General features: G+C 43.8%; 1 protein-coding gene across 4 annotated transcripts in view; it reads left to right on the forward strand.

Moving 5' to 3' along the window:
* Positions 1 to 20,758, forward strand: part of MICU1 (mitochondrial calcium uptake 1) — an 84,465-nt gene that overhangs the window by 45,608 nt on the left and 18,099 nt on the right. For all 4 annotated transcript variants that reach the window (XM_058841302.1, XM_058841304.1, XM_058841303.1 and 1 more), the window contains 3 exons: positions 65 to 179; positions 8,668 to 8,750; positions 13,562 to 13,759. In XM_058841302.1, coding sequence (XP_058697285.1) covers positions 65 to 179; positions 8,668 to 8,750; positions 13,562 to 13,759 — 396 coding nt within the window. The remainder of the gene's footprint in view (positions 1 to 64; positions 180 to 8,667; positions 8,751 to 13,561; positions 13,760 to 20,758) is intronic.

Here is a 20,758-nt window from a genome sequence, read left to right on the forward strand (position 1 = left end):
ATTTCTCTGTTTAATCTGGTGCTTTTTCCCCTCTCTTTGGGGTGTGGCTGGGGTGGATGACCAGAAGTTATCCCAGGAGAGGGAGAAGTTTGCCGACGAGGACAGCATTTTCTACGCGCTCGGAGAATGCGGACTCATTTCTTTTTCCGACTACATCTTCCTCACCACGGTCCTTTCCAGTAAGTACAGCAGGGATTTTCCCTGCAATTCCTGTTTTTCAGAAGTTTTCAGTTTTACAAGCAATAGCATGCATTTCCCTAAAAGGCTTTCTTGATTGCCTGCAACTCGAGCTGAGCAATTGCTTTTGCTTAATCTGGTTTAGCCTGAGCTTCCAGCGCTTCGGGAGGACAAGCAGATCGATGACTTTTGAAGATTTATTTCTCATTTTGAAATGTGACAAATTTTTTTTTAATGACTCACTTGACCTGCTGTTCAGATCTGTAAATGGAGACATGTTCTTGAGCCGTGTTCATGTGATATTCTTGGATTTGGATGAACACAGATCTCCAGCTTTTCACAGGTTTCACGCCTCTCCAAACTCCCTTTTGCAGCTGTATTTTCACTTGGGTGACCTGGAGTTTGTGAGTGATGTAATCCAGTGAGGAGGGAAGTTAAGCTGTTTACATTTCAACAAGTATCATTAGATACCTTCTGTCTTTTCACCCTGCTGCACTTGACTTGCATTTGCGATATTTCTATGATCTGCTAATCTGTTCCAGCAAAGTCGTCTGCACTTGGAGTGCCAGCACTGAAAAGTTTGCTTTGCTGGCAAGAACCAGTGAAACTGAAGCCTTTGGTAATGTCAAATGGCATTTCTAGACTTTCTTCACGTGGAAGTTGAGCTCAAAACCTCATTTGCAGAGCTTCTCTGACTGCTTGGAAGGTGCTGTGTCATAAACAGGAAAGTCAATGGCAGTTTTTCAGCCTTATTAGAAAATGTTGGGTAAGGGGCAATAAGCCACTGTCCAAATGAACTTGAGACATTTTATTGTCAGATTTAAAAAGAGAAAATTGGGACATCTAATCCTGTAAGTATTTATTCCATGCTGAACTGATTTGTGGAATTAAAAGACCGGATTCTTCCCAGTGACCTGCAGAGCCCACTGCTGCCTGCCCAGTGCTGTTCAGGGAGTCAGCTGGGTTACTCACTGATCTTTTGTCACAGCAACAGGTGCTTTATTCTCCCCTCATGTTCTTGCATGTTGTAACAGGAGACACGAGAGGCAGCTCTTCATTTACTGAGGATCTATTCCTGGGAAGCAGCAATGCTCAAGGTCTTGTTTGTTGTCAGATGGACGTGGTGGGGGCAGACTTGTGTGTGACCTTCAAGTTGTGAAAACAAACAGAAAGATAAAGCTGGTTCAAGCCAGGGAATTTGTTTTATGACTTTAATCTGCTTTTCTTTTTTTTTTTTTTTATTTGACCGAGTCTCAGAACTGGCCCTTAAGACCTTTGCTGTTTCTTTCTTACTTTCATCTGGGCTGTGCCAAAATGATCTCAGGTGTAACGAAGGCTTTTCATCTGAGCCTCCACAGATGACAATGAACTCTCAAACCTCTGGAATCACATTACTGAATGTGGTTTGGAAAACACTCCTGCCCTTGTTTTTATGGTTGTGCTGGTGGTGAACAACCCCCTAATCAAGTACACAGGGCACAAAATTAATTTCATATGCTTCCACAGGCAGCAGTAAGAGAAATTGTTCTTGCTTTGCTTTAACTTGTTTGTTGTGAGAATAAAAGAAAAGGAGAACCTTGTGTTGGAGGAGCAGCCAGCCTTGTTTGGGAGGCTGTGAGGGAGGGACAGGTATTTTTTCCTCTTATTCTTGGGCTTTTGAGCGTGTCCACAATTATAGCGGAGTTAGATTAATAAGGAGACAGAGCTGGCTTTGAGGAGCCATGTGAAGGGTGGGCAAGGCATGAGCTTTCAAAAAGGAAAATTAAAAATGAAAAGGGAGAAAAGAAATTTCCAGGGTTTTGAGGCTGACTTTTAGACATTTGAGGAATTTGCTAAATGATTACTAAAGATGGAGGAGTGTCTCTGGAGCTCCTGTTAAACAATGATTCCCCAGAGGAAGAGTTTGGATTTCACTTTTAAAGCATTTGCTTTTGTAAAATAAACTCCCAAGCAAACCTTGCCCTGTGGCTAAATAGAAAACTCACTGTTGCACCCCACTGATTCACTCTCTGACCAGTGAGCATTGCCTTGCAGGAATCCAGTACTTCCTGATTGGGTTCTTTTCCCTAGGAAATAAATAAAATAGAATGAGGAAAGTAAATCTTAAATGTGACAGTTCAATATTGGTTTTCTCCTCGTGTTGTTTAAATAACCCAAACATGAAGGAGCTGTCTGGAGTGGTGGAGCTGTAGATGCCATCATATAGATAAAACTAAATAAAAATTGGGGAAGGAAGGTGGCACATTGAGCACTAAGCAAGATAATCAGAAGGGAGAGTGGGACATTGGGTCTGGGGGAGGGAGGCAGGAGGGAGAGTGATAGGGAGAGATCCATCATGGTCTGGTTTGGCTCACTGGACTCCAAACTGATCAATGAGATCCTTGGGAAATAAGAAGCCCCAAGGGCTCATTGTGGTTGTGTTCCACCAGGCTTTGGGAGGCTTCCCCAAACTCTTCTTTCAGTTGTCTTTGCAGTTTGACCTGAAACTCCCTCCAGCTGAGTTCTGTGAAATGGGGAGCAAGAGGAGGAGAGAGGGCTGGAGGCTTCATTTCATGTTTGCTCTGAGGCAGCTGTTTGCACATTGCTCAGAAAATGAGTCTGTCACCGTATCTTATTTACGAGCCATTTCTCACTCCAGCACTGTCTGTTCTCGTCGGTTGCCGTGTTTCTGTGAAAATTTATTTTTAAAACAACTAATAAAATAGCTTTTAGCTGCTTCAGAAAGTCAGCCTTCTGTTAAAGGCAATGAGAGCTGAGGAGCCTTGAGGGAACTCCACTCTGTTGTTTCAGCTGCTCCTCGTGTTTTTGGGGCAGAGGTAGAAAGATGAGCAAATTCTGATGGAATTTCCCCTGGATCCTTTGAATATCATAGGAAAACAAAGACATGACTTCTCTGACCAAAGAGGTTTTTGCTTTGGAACTTGCAAAACAAATGGAGGAAGGAGAAAAAGAGCTGCTCCATCGCCAGTGACTGCTGTTTCCCAGCAAATGGGGTCCATTGTCGAGGCACACTAATTCTGCCTTCATTAACAGGTGCTGAAGAGAGCATTAAAATAATAAATTGGTGTTGTTTCCACAGTTGGACTGTTGCTGTGTCTGGATTTAATTCTCCTGGCAAGAGTGCTAAATAACACTGGCTGAAGCCACAGTAATTAGCCTTTTGCCAGGGGTCTCAAAGCAGATCTGCAGCTCCTCCTCCCATCAGAGCAGGTAACTCTCACTTAGGATAGATTCACCTGTTATTTTTTTTCTGCCCTGTTTGTAGGGAATAATTTCCAAACCTGTCTAACTCTGGAAATGATGTTCTGGCCAGATATTGAGCTGTGTGCGTGTCCCTGGGATGGAGGGACTTGTTCTCCCACACTGGGATCTCCAGGGTCTCTTTGGACCATGAGTGTTCTGAATAAATTATTCCTGGCTGACAGGAAAGTCTTCAGTTACCCCACCAGTGGTGGTTTAATCCTACTGTGCCCTGTGCCACAGGTCTCATTTCCAGAAGCATAAGTTGCTTTGGGTTTATAGGACTATTTTGGTTTGTTTTAGTCCTCTTCATGTTAATTTTCAGTCTTTCAAGACCCTCCATGGGTCCATTTCATCCTCACTGTTCGGAGTAGGGATGTCTTCCTACCTTTCTGAGCAGCATCTTCCAAGGAATATCCCAGCTTCCAAACACAAGCCTGGTTGATTCCTGGCAGAGAGAGAGCTCTCTGGCTTGCCATCCCACTTGTGCCATGCTTGAAGGACAGAAATGGGAATGATTTTTCACAATTGGCAGTTTGGGATGTTGCCAAGTGTTTTGAAAACTCGGAGTAGGGCATGGGAGGCTCTGTCAGCCTGCATCCTTCACCTGGTCTCCCTTTGTTCATCTCTTCATCCCCTGGATTTGTGTGGTGTGATGGGCTTGATGGATGGGATGGGGGATTCAGGGATGGGGCAGCCACAGCTTCTCTGGGCAGCCTGTGCCAGGGCCTCACCACCCTAACAGGGAGCAATTTTTCCCCTGTATCCCAAGATTACACACTTGCATTATTTCAAAGTTAATTCTGATCCTTCTTTGTGGGAAGAAAGAACCCATTTCTCCTCTAGAACTGATGATACTATGGCTCAGTGTCTGTGCTGTGGGCTCAGTGTTTTAGCTGCCTGTTATTTACATTTCTGGGTGATTAACATGAAAAAAAAACCCAACTTGGTATGATTTGGATTCATTTCCTGAAATGATGGAATAATTTGAAAGGAAAATATCTGCAACATTAAGTTTAATGGGTTTTTTCCCCTATATTTACTGCAGCTGGGGCTCAGCCATCTGTATTCTATGGATAGCTGTCTCTGCTTCAGGGCTGTGTTAATTTGGGATTGATTCACTTTCAGGATACTGTGGCCTTCTCACATCTATTTTTTTTTTTTTTAATTTTGGGAGAAATGGAAAAGAAGCAACCATAGGATATTTAACTCCAATTGACTGATTTTTCCCAGCTGAGTTCTTGATCTTTCTTCCCACACTGGAGTTGCTTGGGGAGTTATTAAGCCTTGGGAGTCACGAGCTGCTTTGTGTATAAATTCCCACCAAAACACGAGATATTCCAGTGTTTTCAAAGGAATAGCCAGAAGTTTTATTTTTTTTTAAGTAATATAGCCACAAAATCACCTTTGGCAGAGAAATTCCCAGCTCTGTGAGAAGAGAGCAATGTGTATTCTCCAAAAGTGCATTAAAACTTCTGTTTTCCTAAAATGCAGTTCCTCTGCTGGAGGTCAGAGGGAAAGATATGCTGCGAGGTGTCTCCAAGTGTGGAATGTTGAGTTTTTGAGAAAGAGAAGATCCCAAACAAGCACAAAACCAAGGAAATGGGGCCTTTCTCATCAACAACCTTTTAATGTCTTTGAGAGTGCATTGCTTCTGCTGAGAGTACAGGGCACTAAAGAGCAATTGAGTGCTGCAAATTGGTCCATTGAATAATTGAAAATAGTTTAAAATGGCATAATTGGCTTAAAGATGCCTAATCAACCCATCTCATTCCCGAGGGCTCTACCCTGATGGATCCGAGTGGGTTTTTTCCATGTGGTCAGTGCTGCTGCGTGTTATTTGTTTGCTGGTGGAGGACACTCATCTCTCTAACATTCCTGTGTTTGGCTCCTGCTTTACTTGCTCTCTTTCTGTCCCCAAATATTTGATTGGAACAAATGAATTAAGAAAAAATGTTAATTGCCCTTTGTACTAAATCCTGGCTTAGTTGAAAAAGCAGCTTGCCATGGAGAACTGGTGGAATTACAGATCTAAAGGATCATTTCAACTGGATCTTTCCCTGTATCTCCAAGCTAGGAACTCACTGATAGTGGTGTTGGCTCCAGTACCACATTTTCACTCATGTTGGCCTAATGGAAGGGATTGGAAATAGGTGATTTCTGAGGTCCCTTCCAACCCAAATCGTTCCATGCTTCCATGTTAATGACTTGGAGGATCCCCTGGAACATCTAAAGACAGAAATAAAGCTAAAAAATTAACTGCTGTTGGTTGCCCTGCTCAGTTTCTGCCTCATTGCCCAAGGGAAATCAGTTGCAACAAAACTGTCTCTATTTTTAATAATGTCAGAAAGGATGGGGAGGAGACAGCTCACACAATCAGAGAGAGCTGGGAATGCAATAGAGCACTTGGGGGAAATCCAGAGGTGGTTTTCCCTTATCAAGACAGGCATCATGCCATATGAAAACCAAACAGTCCTTTGAATGGCTTTGGAAGCCACTGATGAGGTTTGTTTTGTTTGGAGGCATCTTAATTAAGGAGGCAGCGGGGAAATTTAGAGATGCTGCAGTTGGGAATGGTAAAATTGGGGGGCAAAATAAAAGAGTGAGGGAAAGGCTGCATTTAGCTGGGCAATCTGGTATCTGCTGCTTTTATGGTCTGTAAGTTTGAGGGATGGAAGTGCAGGAAGAGGAAGGGAAATGGAGGTTGTACAGGCTGAGGTAATGGGCTTGGCTGCTGTCAGGGCAACTCTTCCCACATAAATCCTGGTCAGAAGCATCACAACTGAGGGGAGAGGCAGAAATCATCTCACCCAGACCCCATAAATCCAGTCCTGGACATCAGGGGTGTACATCTCTAATGAAAATTCCTTCCTGAGCAGGAGTGGGATGAGCTAATTGGCTTGGGTGCCCTCTGGTTCCCCTGCTCAGGGTCACATTGTTTGGATTGAAGTGTCATTACAGGTAATTGGAGCTGGATATGTAGATCAAAGGATGAAACCAGCCATGCCATTTATTAGCTGAAGGAATGAAGTAATTGAATTTGCCAATTTAAAGCTACCTTTCCCTGCCTTTAGAAAATACTGACCCTGCAGATTGTTGGTGCTGAACTGCTCATTTAAATTTTGGAGGTGTTGTTCTCCTCTGGGGCTTCGATACACTGCTCATGGAAATGTGTGTTTAGAGATTGAAAAGGAGAGAAATGGCCATTGTGAGGAAGAAGTGACTATTTTACTCCCTTCACTGTGTGTCTGCACAAATGGTATTATATATTTCCTTTAAGAAGGTGGGAAAAAAAACCCAACCTGTGACAGTTTTTCACAAGGAGTAACAGATTTTCCAATCTTTAAATAAACATCAATATACTCTAGTAGAGAAAATGGGATAAGAAATAGGTGTTGATTGCTCTTTTTGTAGAACCTTGTAACTAGATGAGAGTTTTGTCTGTTCCTCCTCTTCCTCATAGAGGAAACACCATTTCCATAGTGCCAGATTTTGGGGCTAATAAAAAGAAATTGCTCCAGGCTTTCATGCAGTACTTGCAATTAAAATGAATGAAATTGCATGTGTTATTGAACTATTAAGGGGGCAGTTGGAAGCTTGTTGCTCTTCAAGAAAATAGGAAATTAATCACTGGAGACGCTGGATGGATACAGAGGAGACTTAATCCCTTAAATTTGATGTATCATTGGAGAGATTAGGAAGGTGGTGCTGGGAACTGGCTGTCCCCAGGTCAATTAACACTGAGTTAAGGAGGGACAGTGAGTGAAGGTCTCCCCCTCCCAGCAGGCAGGAGGGATGTGGGTGGAAGGGGGGATGACCCACCACGTGCTGCTGGCCCTGGCTCTGGTCACAGGAGATGTTGCTCCTGCACGTGGTGTCTGGAATTCCAAGCCCGAGTAATTGGCAGGGGAAATTGGAAATGCAGGGATGATAACGGCAGGACCACGTGTGCTGCGTATATCAAGCAGGTAGTGACAGGCTGTCCCTGCCATCAGCCCCAGTGCCCTTAATTCATCTATTTTGGGCACAAAGTGGTTGGGAAAAGGGGTCTCATTAGCCTGTCTGCTCAATCTTTTCCTGATAAAGTGCTAATCGTTATTGCAGCAAGGGGAAAACACAATGTGAAAGTTTTGAGCTGGAGTTGTACAAACATCCAAAATCCAGTTCAGTTAATTCGTTTCCTTTTCTCTGAGTGATTCCTCTTTGTCTCCCCTCTCCCACCCCCATTGGGGAGCACCCTTCCCACAGAAGGGTGGATGCAAAAACTCATTACTCTTGGAGCATCCACAGGAAATATTAAGAGTTGTTTGCACAGATGAGGTTAAAGAGGGGTGAACCTCAGCAGTGATCTGTGTTAGATTTGGGTGGGAAATGAAAAAAGGAGCTAGGTTTTAACTGATCATTTAAAATGACAGCCCTAGCATTAGTTATAGCCTAGAGGATTCCCTAGAAATCCCAGCAACACCACAAATCCTGTAGGAGGTGTGTATTTGAAAGTAGCAGAGCATGATAAATCCTGATATATTAACTTAATTTGGGAAAAAATTGTGGCGCGGCGTTGTAGCTTCAAACGGCGATGGGTTACAGAGCCCAAAATGGAAATGTACTGAAATTCTGTGGTGGGATGCAGGGAAAAGGAGCGGGGTTGGCTGGGAAAGGGATGCTTTTGCAGTTCTGACTAAATAAACCGTGACAGCATAGACTAAATGCAATGAAAAATAAGGTACAGCGGCGTCTCAGCTCATGAGCTCCAGCCCACACCTTATCTCAGTGTCATGACTGGGCTGAGACAGGGTGGTCATGATTTATTTAAATTTGTACAGGGAGGCAAGAGCTGAGAACTGCCCAGATTCCAGGTCTGCTCCTCACCCGTGGGAAGCACAGAGAGTGCAGTGCCTGAGGAACATCCTCTGGTGTTCAACTGCATGGAACAGGCTGCAGCTTTTTGCTGCATCATTTTCTGTTAGTTGTCATTAAAAATATCAGATGGCATCTTTCTTTCCAGCTTTTTCCACCTAAATAGAATAAATCTTTCAAAAATATCTCTTCCTCGCAATTCCTTGTCAAGACCATTGGTAAAAGGAGCACCATGAAGCCCTTAGTTCCTAAGAGTCGCATTTCCTTATTAGAATTGAAAGAATTAGGCAAAATTGCTTTTGGATAAAGTCATTCAGAACTTGTGCCCTTTTTTTACTGAGCTTTTGTATCTCTGCTGACTGGTTTTTGTGTTTTGTTGGGTTTTTCATACAGCTCCCCAGAGGAATTTTGAAATCGCCTTTAAGATGTTCGATCTGAACGGTGACGGCGAGGTGGACATGGAAGAGTTTGAGCAGGCAAGTTGAACAATCAGTGCTGTGGCATCTTAGCCATAAGCACAGCATTCCTCTCTGATGTTACTGCCTTTTATATTTGTGCTTAGTGCTGGTTTGCACCTTTCCCTTCTGTGCTCTGCTGTGTTGCTTCAGTACCTGCTGTTTGTTTCTCTAAACTGGATATTTCAAGAGAAAATTTTTCATTCAACCAGCAGTACAAACTCAGGTTTCCTGTGACTTTTTCACCAGCATTCAAGGCCTGGCTGGATGGGCCTTGGAGCAGCCTGGTCTTGGAGGATGTGTCCCTGCCTGTGACAAGGGGTGGAACTGGATGAGCTCTAAGGCCCCTTCCAACCCAAACCATTTTATGATTCTGTAACATTTCCATACAAAAAGTCACCTTCGAGGTAGACAAAGAACTTTTTTCACTCTACTGATAAAGTGGGATTTTGATCCTACTGCCTTCACAGCTTCTACTGCATTCTTTAATTTTGTCTTTAGAGAATAGCCAAGGTAAGTCTGCTTCAGAGGAGAATTTATCCACTTATTCCAGTGTAATCCAAAAACGTGTTATTGAGAGCGTGTTTTCATTAGGCCTCTACTTCTTACAAGGCTTCATCAACAGGGAATTTGCTGCAGCTTTTTTAATGAGCTTTTAGCCTTCTTGTCTGATACTGGTGAGCTCTTCCTATAAGCTGTGATTTATGGTTATGTCCTAGTGAGAATAGATTGAAGGCTTGAGCTGTCAGTGGGGAAAAGATTTGCCCTCCCCAGGCAGAAGAGTGTGATTTTTCTTGCCTCTTTCTAGCCTTAAGATATTGGGAACTTACAAAACACCCTGAAATCACATCCTGAATCACCTGTGTGTGGTATTCATAAAGGGAAATCAAATGCATTTACGAAGTGCTACCCAAGAACAAAGCAGCCCTGGAGAATCCAGGGACAGATTCTTACTCATCAGTTGGCTCAATGAGTAATTAACTGCAGAAGAGTCTCTACAAGGTCATGCTTGGGGCACTTGCTATAAATGGGAAGAACTACTGGCAAAGGAGGTCTGTTGAATTGCCCTCCTTTTCTAATCTTTTGCTGTCATCCTCCTTAAATTATTACCTGTGGGTATGAGGTCACCATCATGAGCTTGCTCCAGAGCCATGGAATATAACTGGGTAAGTGCAGGGTTTTGGATGCACACTTTGGACTGTGAGGAACTTGTGTGTTCATCTGCAGCTTGATATCACTTCACTTGACAGCTTGAAATGTAAACCTGGGGTTTTGTTCATGTCCCTTCCTTTCCCCAAGGAAAAATTGCTGTTCCTCCTTCTATCTGCACAGTGCATGGACATAGCCCTCCACTGCAGCTGTGTAACCATATTGAACAGTCCAAAAGGTGATTTATGGTAATTGTAATGTTCTAGAATGAAATCAGTTATGGAGATAGATGAATTTAAGAAAAGCAGAGAACGATTAACCTCCTACTAAAAATGTGGTGATACCAAGGTGCTAACACAGCCGTCATGTTTGGCTTTTTTATTAGAGCCAAATAAAGTGAAAAAGGAACATTTCTACAGGATGAATGTTTCCTAATCACTATGAAGATGAGGGTACAAAATTGATTTAAATAATTTCAAATTGTCCAGTAGGCCAGGGGAAGTTACACATGCACTAAGTCACATAAACCTCCTTAGGAAGGGGAAGGTATTTTTGTTAAGCTGGTTATGCATGTTACTGCCTGTATAGAAAGGAATAAAGTTCCTGGTTAGTGTCAGAGTATTTGGGTGAAGGCTCATCCTCCAGAGCCTGAGAGTCAGAGGATGAAGGAGCTGTTTTGGAAAGTGAGAAGTTACCTGTGAAGATACTGATTTGCTGCAAGAACAATCACAGCTGCAGCAGGAGGCACATATATCTCATTATGCAAACACATAATGTTACAAACAATTGTTTGTAAGATAAATCCTCTCACTCCTTGTGGAAATGCCTAGGGAAGATCATGAAGGATGGCAGGGTTTGCAGCCTTATCCTGTAAATCTCACCTGGCAGGAGCAGCTGGAACTGGCCCTTTCAGGGGTTTAAAAAAGCAACATCATTTTGGGGAGAATGAGTTGAAAAAGAGGAGTAAGAAAAGGACCATCATGGAAGCATCATTCCATCCCTGCTGACTGTGGGCACTTGGGAATGAACTTCCTACTCCTCCCTCACCTTGTCTTTGGAGGCAGCCAACAACAGGTCTTTCTTCTTAACTGATGTTGGAAAACCTCTCAGGAAGGAAAATTAATTCAGTAATTTAGCTGATATGTGACTAAGTTGGAGGCTTTAACTACATAATAGAAAAATATTGAGTTTCTTCAGGCCTTGTAAAGAGTTTTAGGCTTTTTTATCCAGTTGAGGCATCTGGTTAGTGCTCAGTCCTGAATAAAGTGGTGCCTGCATCAGTATTGCCTTCAATCCTTCATCCTTTGGCATGTAAATTGTTAGTTTACTCCTCTATTTTTAAAGAAAAGCTAGCTGTAAAATAGAAAGCTCACAGACAGTGTTACTGGTGATTTCTCTTCAAGTCTTTAACTATTTTAATTGATTTTTTTTTTCCCCCCTCATCTGGTACAAAAGATGAAACATCACAAACACTTAGGCAATGTGGTGGTTTCACATTGATTGACATTTGGGGAAGAAGTAAGAAAATACAAACCAAAAACCAGTGGAGCATCTCGGAGCTCCACGTCCTTGTGCAGTTGATGAGCTGTGGATTAGGGTAGCTCCTTGCAGTGGTGCCTGCCTTTCTGGGCATTAAAAGGATTACTCAAAACAGGGACTGGTGAAATCATTTTGGCTCCAGTGCCCACAGTTGGATTTTCAACCTGTCTGACACTTGTTATATATGGGAGAGGAAAAGAGAGCCATAGGATTCCATATAAATTACACCCAGGAGAAGCTGCTCTGTGGAGCAGTCTGCAGAGTGGTAAACACTCACATAGAAACAGGGGCAGTTTTCCAAGCTGGCCATAAAATGCCTTGCTTCAGACAGTTTATAAATATTTGTCTCCAAACTTTGCTGCATGCAGAGCTCACAGTTAACAGTGTAGCACAAAGCAAACTAAGGAATTGCTATTTACAGGGAAAAAAATCAGAATTTCTGAACAGTTTGGATTGGAAGGGATCTTAAAGATCATCTCATTCCAACCCCCCTGCCATGGGCAGGGACACCTTCCACTATCCCAGGTTGTTCCAGATTCTGTCCAGCTTGTCCTTGAACATTTCCAGGGATGGGGCAGCCACAGCTTCTCTGGGCAGCCTCTGCCATGGCCTCACCACCCACACAGAGAAGAATTTCCTCTTAATACCTAGTCTAAAGCTCCTCTCTTTCAGTGTAAAGTCATTACTCTTGTAAATAGTCTTTCCATGTTTCTTGCAGGCTCTCTTCAGGCACTGGAAGGCCACAATTAGGTCACCCCACATCCTTCCTCACATCAGAGTGGCCAAAAAGCCTCAAAACCTCTTTTCTGTGCTATTTTCCTCTTGATTTTCTCCTCAACTCGATTTTCCTTGTGGAAGAGCAGCCAGCAGTCTCTGGTTGGGATGCAGGGTTTCCAGCAAGGTGAACCCAGCAGCAACAGCATGCCTTTTTCATCTCCTTTGGGGCTCACTCTCTCATTAGGAAAAATTTGAACACACTGAATACCACAATAATGAAGTTCTGGCATCTTTGTGACAGCTGGAGCTCTTGGCAGCTGCTTTTCTTCTTCCCTTCCAACTTTTGTCAGCAGAGGGAAGAGGCTGATGGCAAAGCAGTGGTGTTTGCTGGAGCTTTGGGAAGCCTGGGTTGTCAGGTGGCTTTTTTTCCCCTCCTTTTTCAAACTTGTCCTTAATATGAATCCTTTTGCTGTCTTCTTGGAAGAGATCAGTTACTACACAGAGAATAAGCCTGGCTTCTCATATCCCAGCAATAATCACTCAGATGCACTTGGATAGTTCAGTGAGATACTTGAGGATGGAGAGAGGAGATGGCTGCATTTGGCTTGGCTGCCCCCTTAAATTTGCACAAGAACCCTTAAAATAACACACTCTCAGATTTTCAGGCTGTAACATCCTTCAAGGTCAACCTTTTGGCATCTTTTATGAGCTAGGGAAGTTCTTTTGAAGAGCCTTTTGTGCTGGGTGGCACAGCCCCAGGGATGGAGGAACTTCCAGTTGTGACAGAGACAAGGAGAGGGTGCCCTTGGGTTGAAAATCCCAGGATTTGTGCACGAGTGGGCAGAAATGTGCTGTGAGCAAACTGGGGGTGCTGTGAGCTCACAAGGATGGGAATTAAAGGAGTGGAAGCTCTGAAACATCTGAAGAGTTTTTTCTTCCCCACAATTGCTGCAGTTTTCTCACCTCCTGGGATTTTGCTGGGAAGGAGCTGCTCTGCTGACCAGGGGTAGGATCAGCACTAGAATGTTTGTCTGCAAACTGGCTGAATTGTTTCCTAAATGTCATTTTAAGCACTTGATTCTCTTCTTTCTTTAAAGTGGCCTGAAAAAAACAAAGCCTGAGAGGCTGTGGACTCATCCTTGGAGGTGCTCAAGGCCAGGTTGGATAGGGCTTGGAGCAACCTGGTCTATTGAAAAGTGTCCCTGCCCATGGAAGGGTTTTGGAACTAGATGTTCTTTAAGGTCACTTCCAGCCTGAATTATTCTGTGACTCTCTTAAGCTCAGCTAAATTTTTGAATTGCTGTGTCTTCTGAGAATTCTTTTAGGAGGAAAAGAAGGGAGGGTGAGCTGAGTGTGGAGTACTTCATGCTGGCACCTGACTGGTATGGTTTTGATTGTGACATCCTCCCTGTGATTTTTTATTTTAGGTGCAGAGCATCATCCGTTCCCAAACCAGCATGGGCATGCGCCACCGGGACCGCTCCACCACCGGCAACACCCTCAAAACCGGCTTCAACTCCGCCCTCACCACCTACTTCTTTGGGGCTGATCTGAAGGGAAAGCTGACCATCTCCCACTTCCTGGACTTCCAGCGCAAGCTGCAGCACGATATTCTGAAGCTTGAGGTTTGGGGTGGTTTTTTTTGTACAGGGGAGGGCAGTGCAGCAGGGGTTGTGCTGCAGAGTGGGGCTTTTGGAGGAGGAGTAAGAGCCTGAGAAGGGTACAGAGGGAATTTCTGCAGCTGTGACTTGCAGATCCAACCTGTTAAATTCCTGATGAGCATTTCAGTGTTCAAGGAACATCTCCAGCATTTGTTGGTGGCTGCTCTTGTGGAGTTGGAGCAGCAGCTGGCACATCCTGGGTGTGTGTCCCTCCAAAAGCCTGGCTGTTGCCTTGGCACTGCTGATGGAGATGATTGAGGTGATTAAAAGGAAAAACAGCAGAGGCTGTGAGTGACCTGTTGCTACCTTGCTGAGGAACGTTGGTCTCAGTCCTAATCAGTGAGCTGGGCCCTAAAAGGCCAGGATTTGTAACATTCCCGAAACTCTTCATCTCTGCTTTTGTCCTCACCTTTTCTGTTTGCTTCATTATTCTCAATGTTTCTGTTGGGAAAGGTTCAAGGCTTGTTTGAATCCTCCTATTGGTTGTCTCTATTATGTGACCTCTGTTGTTCACTTCTTGATGTTTTATAAGAAATGTTGTCCATCTCTTCTGAATTTAACCTCCTCTTTAATTTGCATTACCCTGAGTTTCAACAGCAGCTCCCAGCCTCCTGCTCCTAGTCACATAACCTAAATTTAAGCATCACCCTTCAAAATTTGGGTCTTTTGTATAAAATCAGTACAAGGAAAGCAACAGGGGACTTGTTGGTCTGTCTCAGCTCCCAGATAGAGCTGACTCAGTTGGAAATGGTGCCCATCACTGCATCAGGCTCCAAGGTTCAACCTGGCTTGAGCAAAGCCAGGCTTTTATTTGCATTGGAAATCAGGATTAGTGCACAAGAAGATGCCCCCCAGCTTATTCAGCAGTATTCAGAGCTCTGTCACTTCAGTCTGGTGTATTATTGCTCACATGCTCAGGTTCTGTGATCAGCATTTTATTAAGTTCTTATCAAGTCAGTCATTGCAATTTGAAATTGAATTTATCCCCTTTTTTATTTGGAATTTACAAATCCAAGTAAGAAACTGACCCTAGGACTGATTATTTTATTTTTGTGAAGGCAATTGTCCAGTTCACTGCCTTCATTTCATGGCCATTAAAGCAGGTGGTGTGGCCCTGCCTTTGCAGGGGGGAGTAGGCTGCTTGAATACAGTATTTTTTGTGAACTGAGGCAGTTCTGCAGTGCCTCTGCAAATTGAAAGGAGTAAAATACTTTTTAAGGTGAAGAAACATCAGCTGTAACTTGAATGTAAAGGCAAAAGAAGCAGAGATTATTCTATATGCCCTGATTTAACACTGCCATATTCACTCCAGGGGTGGGCACTGAAGTATTCCTGACCCTCTGCTCCCTCCACAAGTCCCCACTTCCCTCATTAAGAAGCAATGGGGATTTTTAATTTTTTTTTTCAGTTTCATGGTACTTGTTCTTCTTTTCCTGCTGTCACAATTTTATTTTTGATTATTCCAGTCAATTGTGCATCTTCCTGGCTAATAGTAGCTGCTTGTCTAACAGGTTATTTATAACTGGGGACAATAAAAGATATTTATGTCTGGGTAAGTTACCAAATATCATAAAGGCATCATTACTGACTCCCTACCAGCACCCTTGAGCACAGCACCAGGCTGTGCTTGGCATTCCTGATACTCATTTCCACTGAAACACTGATGGTTCTGTTCTGCCAAACTTAACTTTTCCCTGAGTTCATGCTACTAAAGCCCTGATTTTCCTGTTCATAGCTCACATTGATTTAGGCAAACAGGCCTATTTCTGTCCTCAGCATGGCTTCCCTCCACTTCAGCTTTTATCTCTTTTGACATGATCTCCCACCTTTTCTCCTTGCTTCACATTCAATGTGTTTGTTCACAGTTCAGGAGCTTTTCACACCAGTGTCTGGTGGGTTTGTGTTGTTCTTTTCACAGGGAGTACCCTAATGAACTCAGCTGCTTAAAAAGCATGCTAATTCAGAGATGAGATGTCTCTTGAGAAGAGAAGGGTTTACCCTGACCCATGTAAATCAGGAAAATGTGAGAAGTGATGCCCAGCTGAACTCTTGTTCCCTCATCTACTCCTCCTTTGCTGGCTCAGGAAAACTGGAGCATGGTCTGAAGCTGGGATGTTGATTTGAAACCCAGTTTCTGCTCATGTTCAGAGCTCTGGGGAAGTCCTTGGGGAAGTGCAGGTCTGAAGAATCTCCTGGGGCTGGTGCAGCCCCTAAGTGACCTGGAGCTTTTGTTCTCAAACTGGGCTGCTGGCTTTGTCTCTTCCAAAAAAAAAAAAAAAAGCTACTTTAAGAAAGACCTTTATTTTAAAGCTCTTTTTCCTTCAGCTCAGGATTCAGGCATTGCTGCAGTTCATACTAGAGCTCTTTTCTGCTGACTGAAGGTGGAACAATAGTTTCTGACCATCTGAACCCACTTTATCTTTCCTCTTACTGATACTTGTTCATTTTTTTAAAAATCAAAATATCCGTGCATATTTCATGCTAAGATTCAGCAGAAACTCTCACAGAGGAATTAATTCAGACAAAGCCCTGAACATTTCAATGTTCCTTATGGCTGAAGTGCTGACAGCAGGTTTAAATAACCGTGGCCTGGTGTTTTCTTCTTCTCTTCTGCTTTTTTTTACTTTCTTTTTGAATGTATTTTCCATCACTTTATGGAGACTCAGTAGTCAATTCAGTTGCAGGAAGGGAAGGATGAGGAAAATAACCACAGCCAGAGGTAGAAGAGAAGCTTTTAACACCTTATTTCAACCTTCTGGGGTTTGGCTACTTGGAGAAATCTGTGGTCAGTTTTTTGGGTTATGGGGTGGCTCTGCTTGCATTGCTAAGGCTGAGCTACAGGAAACAGCCCAGCAAATGGCAAGATCCTAAAACCAGAAATTCTTTTTTCTTGTGGCTTACCTCAACAAACAGTGACAAGTTTGTCTGGACAGGCTCTGCAGCTCTCACGTGTCCCCTTGGGACTGGTGGTGTTGGGCTCACTCTTTGGTTTTTGAGTGGAAGATCTCTGTGAGTCTGGAAGATGAATAAACTTGACATCATCATTTATGCTATTTCACCTTGTAAATGCCTGTCCCAGATATTCCTGTGTCCTTGGTGGACCAAAAGGATTCCCAGCCAGCCTGTGGGGCTCTTCCAGCCTAAATCTTTTTAGGATTCTGGAAGCGCATGTGGAAGAGATGAGTGAGCCCTTTTGCTCTCTGTGTCTGTCACTCCTGCAAGGCAGCCCAAAACCTGTTGATAGCACTGATTTAATCTCTGTATTTTTCCTCTTACCCAAGGATTAAGGATGCCCCAATGTGTCCCTCCCAAGAAAAAGGTCTTCCAAGGAAAGTAAAATGGGATTCTGTAAGACTGTGGCAAAGGTACGAGACACCATTGCTGTCATCTGAAAAATTCCATATTTTCTGTGTCTATTCTGTGACAGGTGATGTGGGAGTAACTTCTTTATCCTGGGAATTCCTGATTTCATGCCCAGTGCCAATACAGTTACTGCCTGGTTTGGATTTTATGAAGAAGGGGTGATGGATGCACTTCCATCTGCATTTCTCATTAGAAAGTCCTAGATCCTTTGGGATATCAGCCCTGTCTTAACAAATACTGTGGTTTCAGAAGGCATTTCTGATGCTGCTCAGTTGGGTTTTAGGGTAATAACTTAAATCTGTGAGTGCCTTTCTGAGTCCCAGTGTTGCAATAGTTAGTATCCAAGTAATCCTGTAGCAGATATTAAAAACTGCTCTGTTGTTACAAGCCTACTCAAGATTTTTTGGGATTCTGCCTTGTTTTTATGTAGGCTGGCACAGCAATACAGGTTTTCAGTGATTTGTTAACACAGGCAACAAAGCTTGCAGTAATGAGGCATATATCTTTGTTACTTCTGCAGTCATTTAGGGGGAAAATGAGTAACTTAAGTAAATTGTTTTGAGGAGCCTGAAAAAATGAAGTGTGATGGTGTCAGATTGGCTGAGCTTTGCAAGGAGAGGCCCAAAATTCAGACTTTTTAGAGGTCAGTTTACTGTTGAACTTATACAAGACATTTTTATTTGATTTTAAGTCACATTTGTGACAATCTCTATCATGATAAGCTGTGTTGTCTCTCAAAGTTGTCCTTTACCTGCTGATCCTCTCACTTCAACCTCACCACTGACCCAGCCCCTGTGGAAACAATGATTGGGAATGTCATGTTTTCCCTTTTTCCTTATGAATTCTGCCTTTTCAGCAGTCCTGTAAAGGATTCTGTGTACTTACGTAGTTTTGTCAGTTCTACACCTAGTTCTGTATCTATATCCTGTATATCTGGAACTCCTGCTTTAGGTCCAATTTGCTTTCTCTTCCTTCACACGATGTTTACATCTGAAAAGGCAAACCAGCACTAGTGGAATTGCCTCTTCAGTAGGGCAGTTAATGACAGGTACAAAAAATGTGTGTGTTCTTTGTTAGTGATTTTCTGACCTGGCTACAGGGGAAGGAGAGGAGGATGGGCTGATGGCTAAATACATGTGACATGCCCAGTTAAAAGTGGGATCATCCAACCACTGTGAATAGTTTCACATCAGGGAGCTCTGTAGTTAAGGAGGCACAGTCCAGCATACACATATGTAATCTGGGAATTTCTAGGCAGGCAGTGGAAGTGATTTGGACAGCTCATCCTGGTTTTAGCAACATTCAGAGCTGGCAGACTGCTTTTGTCTTGGCATGTGAGTAGAAAGGGTCACGTGGAACTTTCAGGTTGACTGCACTGTCTCAGGTTTGGGGAAAATCTGGCATTCAGTTCTTGTCCAGTGTCAGCCAAAGACTTGGGAAGAATTCAGAGTGGAACATCAGTATGGAGAAAAAAAAACAAAACCTGAGGATAGGGATAAGTTATGAGGCCATGGCATGTGCAGCTTAAAGGAAAGACAGGAGGGAGATATAACTGTCTCACTAAACACGAGGAGTCACCACAGAGGAGTCTGAGGCAAGTCATTTTCATCAATCAGGAACAGCAGAGCAGGTAATGAAATGCCTAAGTGTGCACCAGGGAAAGTTTAGTTGAAATCCAAGGCAGGTTGAATTCCAGTCCCTTTATCCATTAAGCAGGGGGAATGCTGGTGTGGGGGGGGGGTTTGCTGTCACCGGTGAGCTACCGAAAGTTGGTCTTTGTGCCTCAGTCAGAAGGTGCCATAAATGCTGTTCCTAGCTGATTCCAAGTCTAAATGAGGAAACTTGTGCCAGAGGAATCAAACCCTCCCAATGCCTCACTCTGAAAGGCAGAGGAAGAGTCTGTGGGGTGGTTTGGGGGGCCTCAGGATTATAAGAGCATATTTAGCAACTGAGTGTCAGCTGTAAAATCACAGAATGTCCTGAGTTGGAAGGGACCCAGAAGGATCATGGAGTCCATCTCCTGGCCCTGCCCAGGACACCCCAACAATCCCACCCTGTACCTGAGAGCGTTATCCAAACACTTCTGGAGCTCTGGCAGCCTCGGGGCTGTGCCCATTCCTTGGCAGCCTGTTCAATGCCTGACCCCACCTCTAGGTGAAGAACCTTTTCCCAATATCCAGCCTAAACTTCTCCTGACACAACTTCATGCTGTTCCCTTGGGTCCTGTCACTGGTGACCAAAATACCCAGTGGTCCAGGAGTGTGCCAGTGAGGCTGGCATGGTGTGGCAGCACATGTGCTGCAGTGCCTGTGAGCATGGCTGGGACAGGCTGGAACGGGGCAGCCACTTGGTGAGAAAACACCCGCTGCTGCCTTGCCTGTATTTGATCCAGGTGACTTCAGTGTGGTTGATGCAGTGGCTCTGCAGGGGAAGCCGTGGAGGATTTTATTGGAATTTCTATTTATTGCATCATTAGCAGCAGTGGAAGGCTTTACTCTGTACCAACAGGCTCCTTTGGTTTATGAAGGGTGTGTAAATCCACTGCCGAGCTCCCGCAGTGCAGCAGAGCCTTCTGCCGGACCCCTGCAAATAAAACCCCAGGAGTGCCATTTGGGTTCATTACCTTGCCAAAGGAATGTGTGGAGGTTTGTATCAGAGTCCATGAATTAGGAAATATCAGCTATTTAGCATTGATGCTCTTGTTTATGTGTGCACAACCAAATTAGGCAACAGCCAGGGAGCAGCAAAAGCTGGTGGGCAGGAGGTTGGGGATGTCTGTGTGAACGTGTTCTTGTAGCAGGTACCTGGCTTCTGCCTCCTCCTTCTGCTGGATGAACAAACACCTCTGTCCTCTTGCTTATTCTCCCCTTTCAGGCTCTGAATTCAGAGCTGTTCTGCACCTCCACACTGTTGGTGACTGAGACAGGGACATCCGAGTTGAGATCAGAAGCCAGTTTTATTGAGTATACAAGGCATTTATATAGGGTTTTACTTGTATGGCACTTACATAAGGTTCTATTTTTGGTAACAATTTCCCATTGGTTATACATTCTTCATGGCAGCAGTTACCTGGTATCAAAGTTTCATAATTTATCTCTTGGTCACTTCTGCCCCAGGGAGTAGTTATTTGTGTCTCTCTCCCATGGTTTCTGTTTGATTAGGCCTAAGATACAAGGCTCCTTCATCAGTTTCATTGTGCTCTCTGTTTTATTCCCACACATTACTGGCTGTGCTTCAGCCCTGACTTTGCTTCTGCTGATGCAGGAAGAATGTGGAAGCAGGACCCTTTCCCCTGCTAGGCTGAATTAAACTCCTGCAAACTTATTCTTCTTGGGGAAATGAGCACCAAGGTCAAGCAGAAAAGTGTGAACTCTTAACAGGCAGTGAGAGAGCTGTATTTCTTAATAAAACTGTTTACAGCAGCTCCATGGAGGCTTAGATATTGGTATTTTTCAGAGTAATGGCTTCACTCAGGTGCTTGCGGCTCCGCTGTCCTGTCTGGAGGGTTGGGAGTTTGTTCTGCTTCTGAACTTTCCTCTTGTTCAGGGAGCGTGCAGGATGGAAAAAGTGCTCTGTTCCATGGTACCAGGAGCATTGTCA

The sequence above is a fragment of the Poecile atricapillus genome, chromosome 6, assembly GCF_030490865.1.
Source record: "Poecile atricapillus isolate bPoeAtr1 chromosome 6, bPoeAtr1.hap1, whole genome shotgun sequence".
In the NCBI taxonomy this organism is placed as follows: Eukaryota; Metazoa; Chordata; class Aves; order Passeriformes; family Paridae; genus Poecile; species Poecile atricapillus.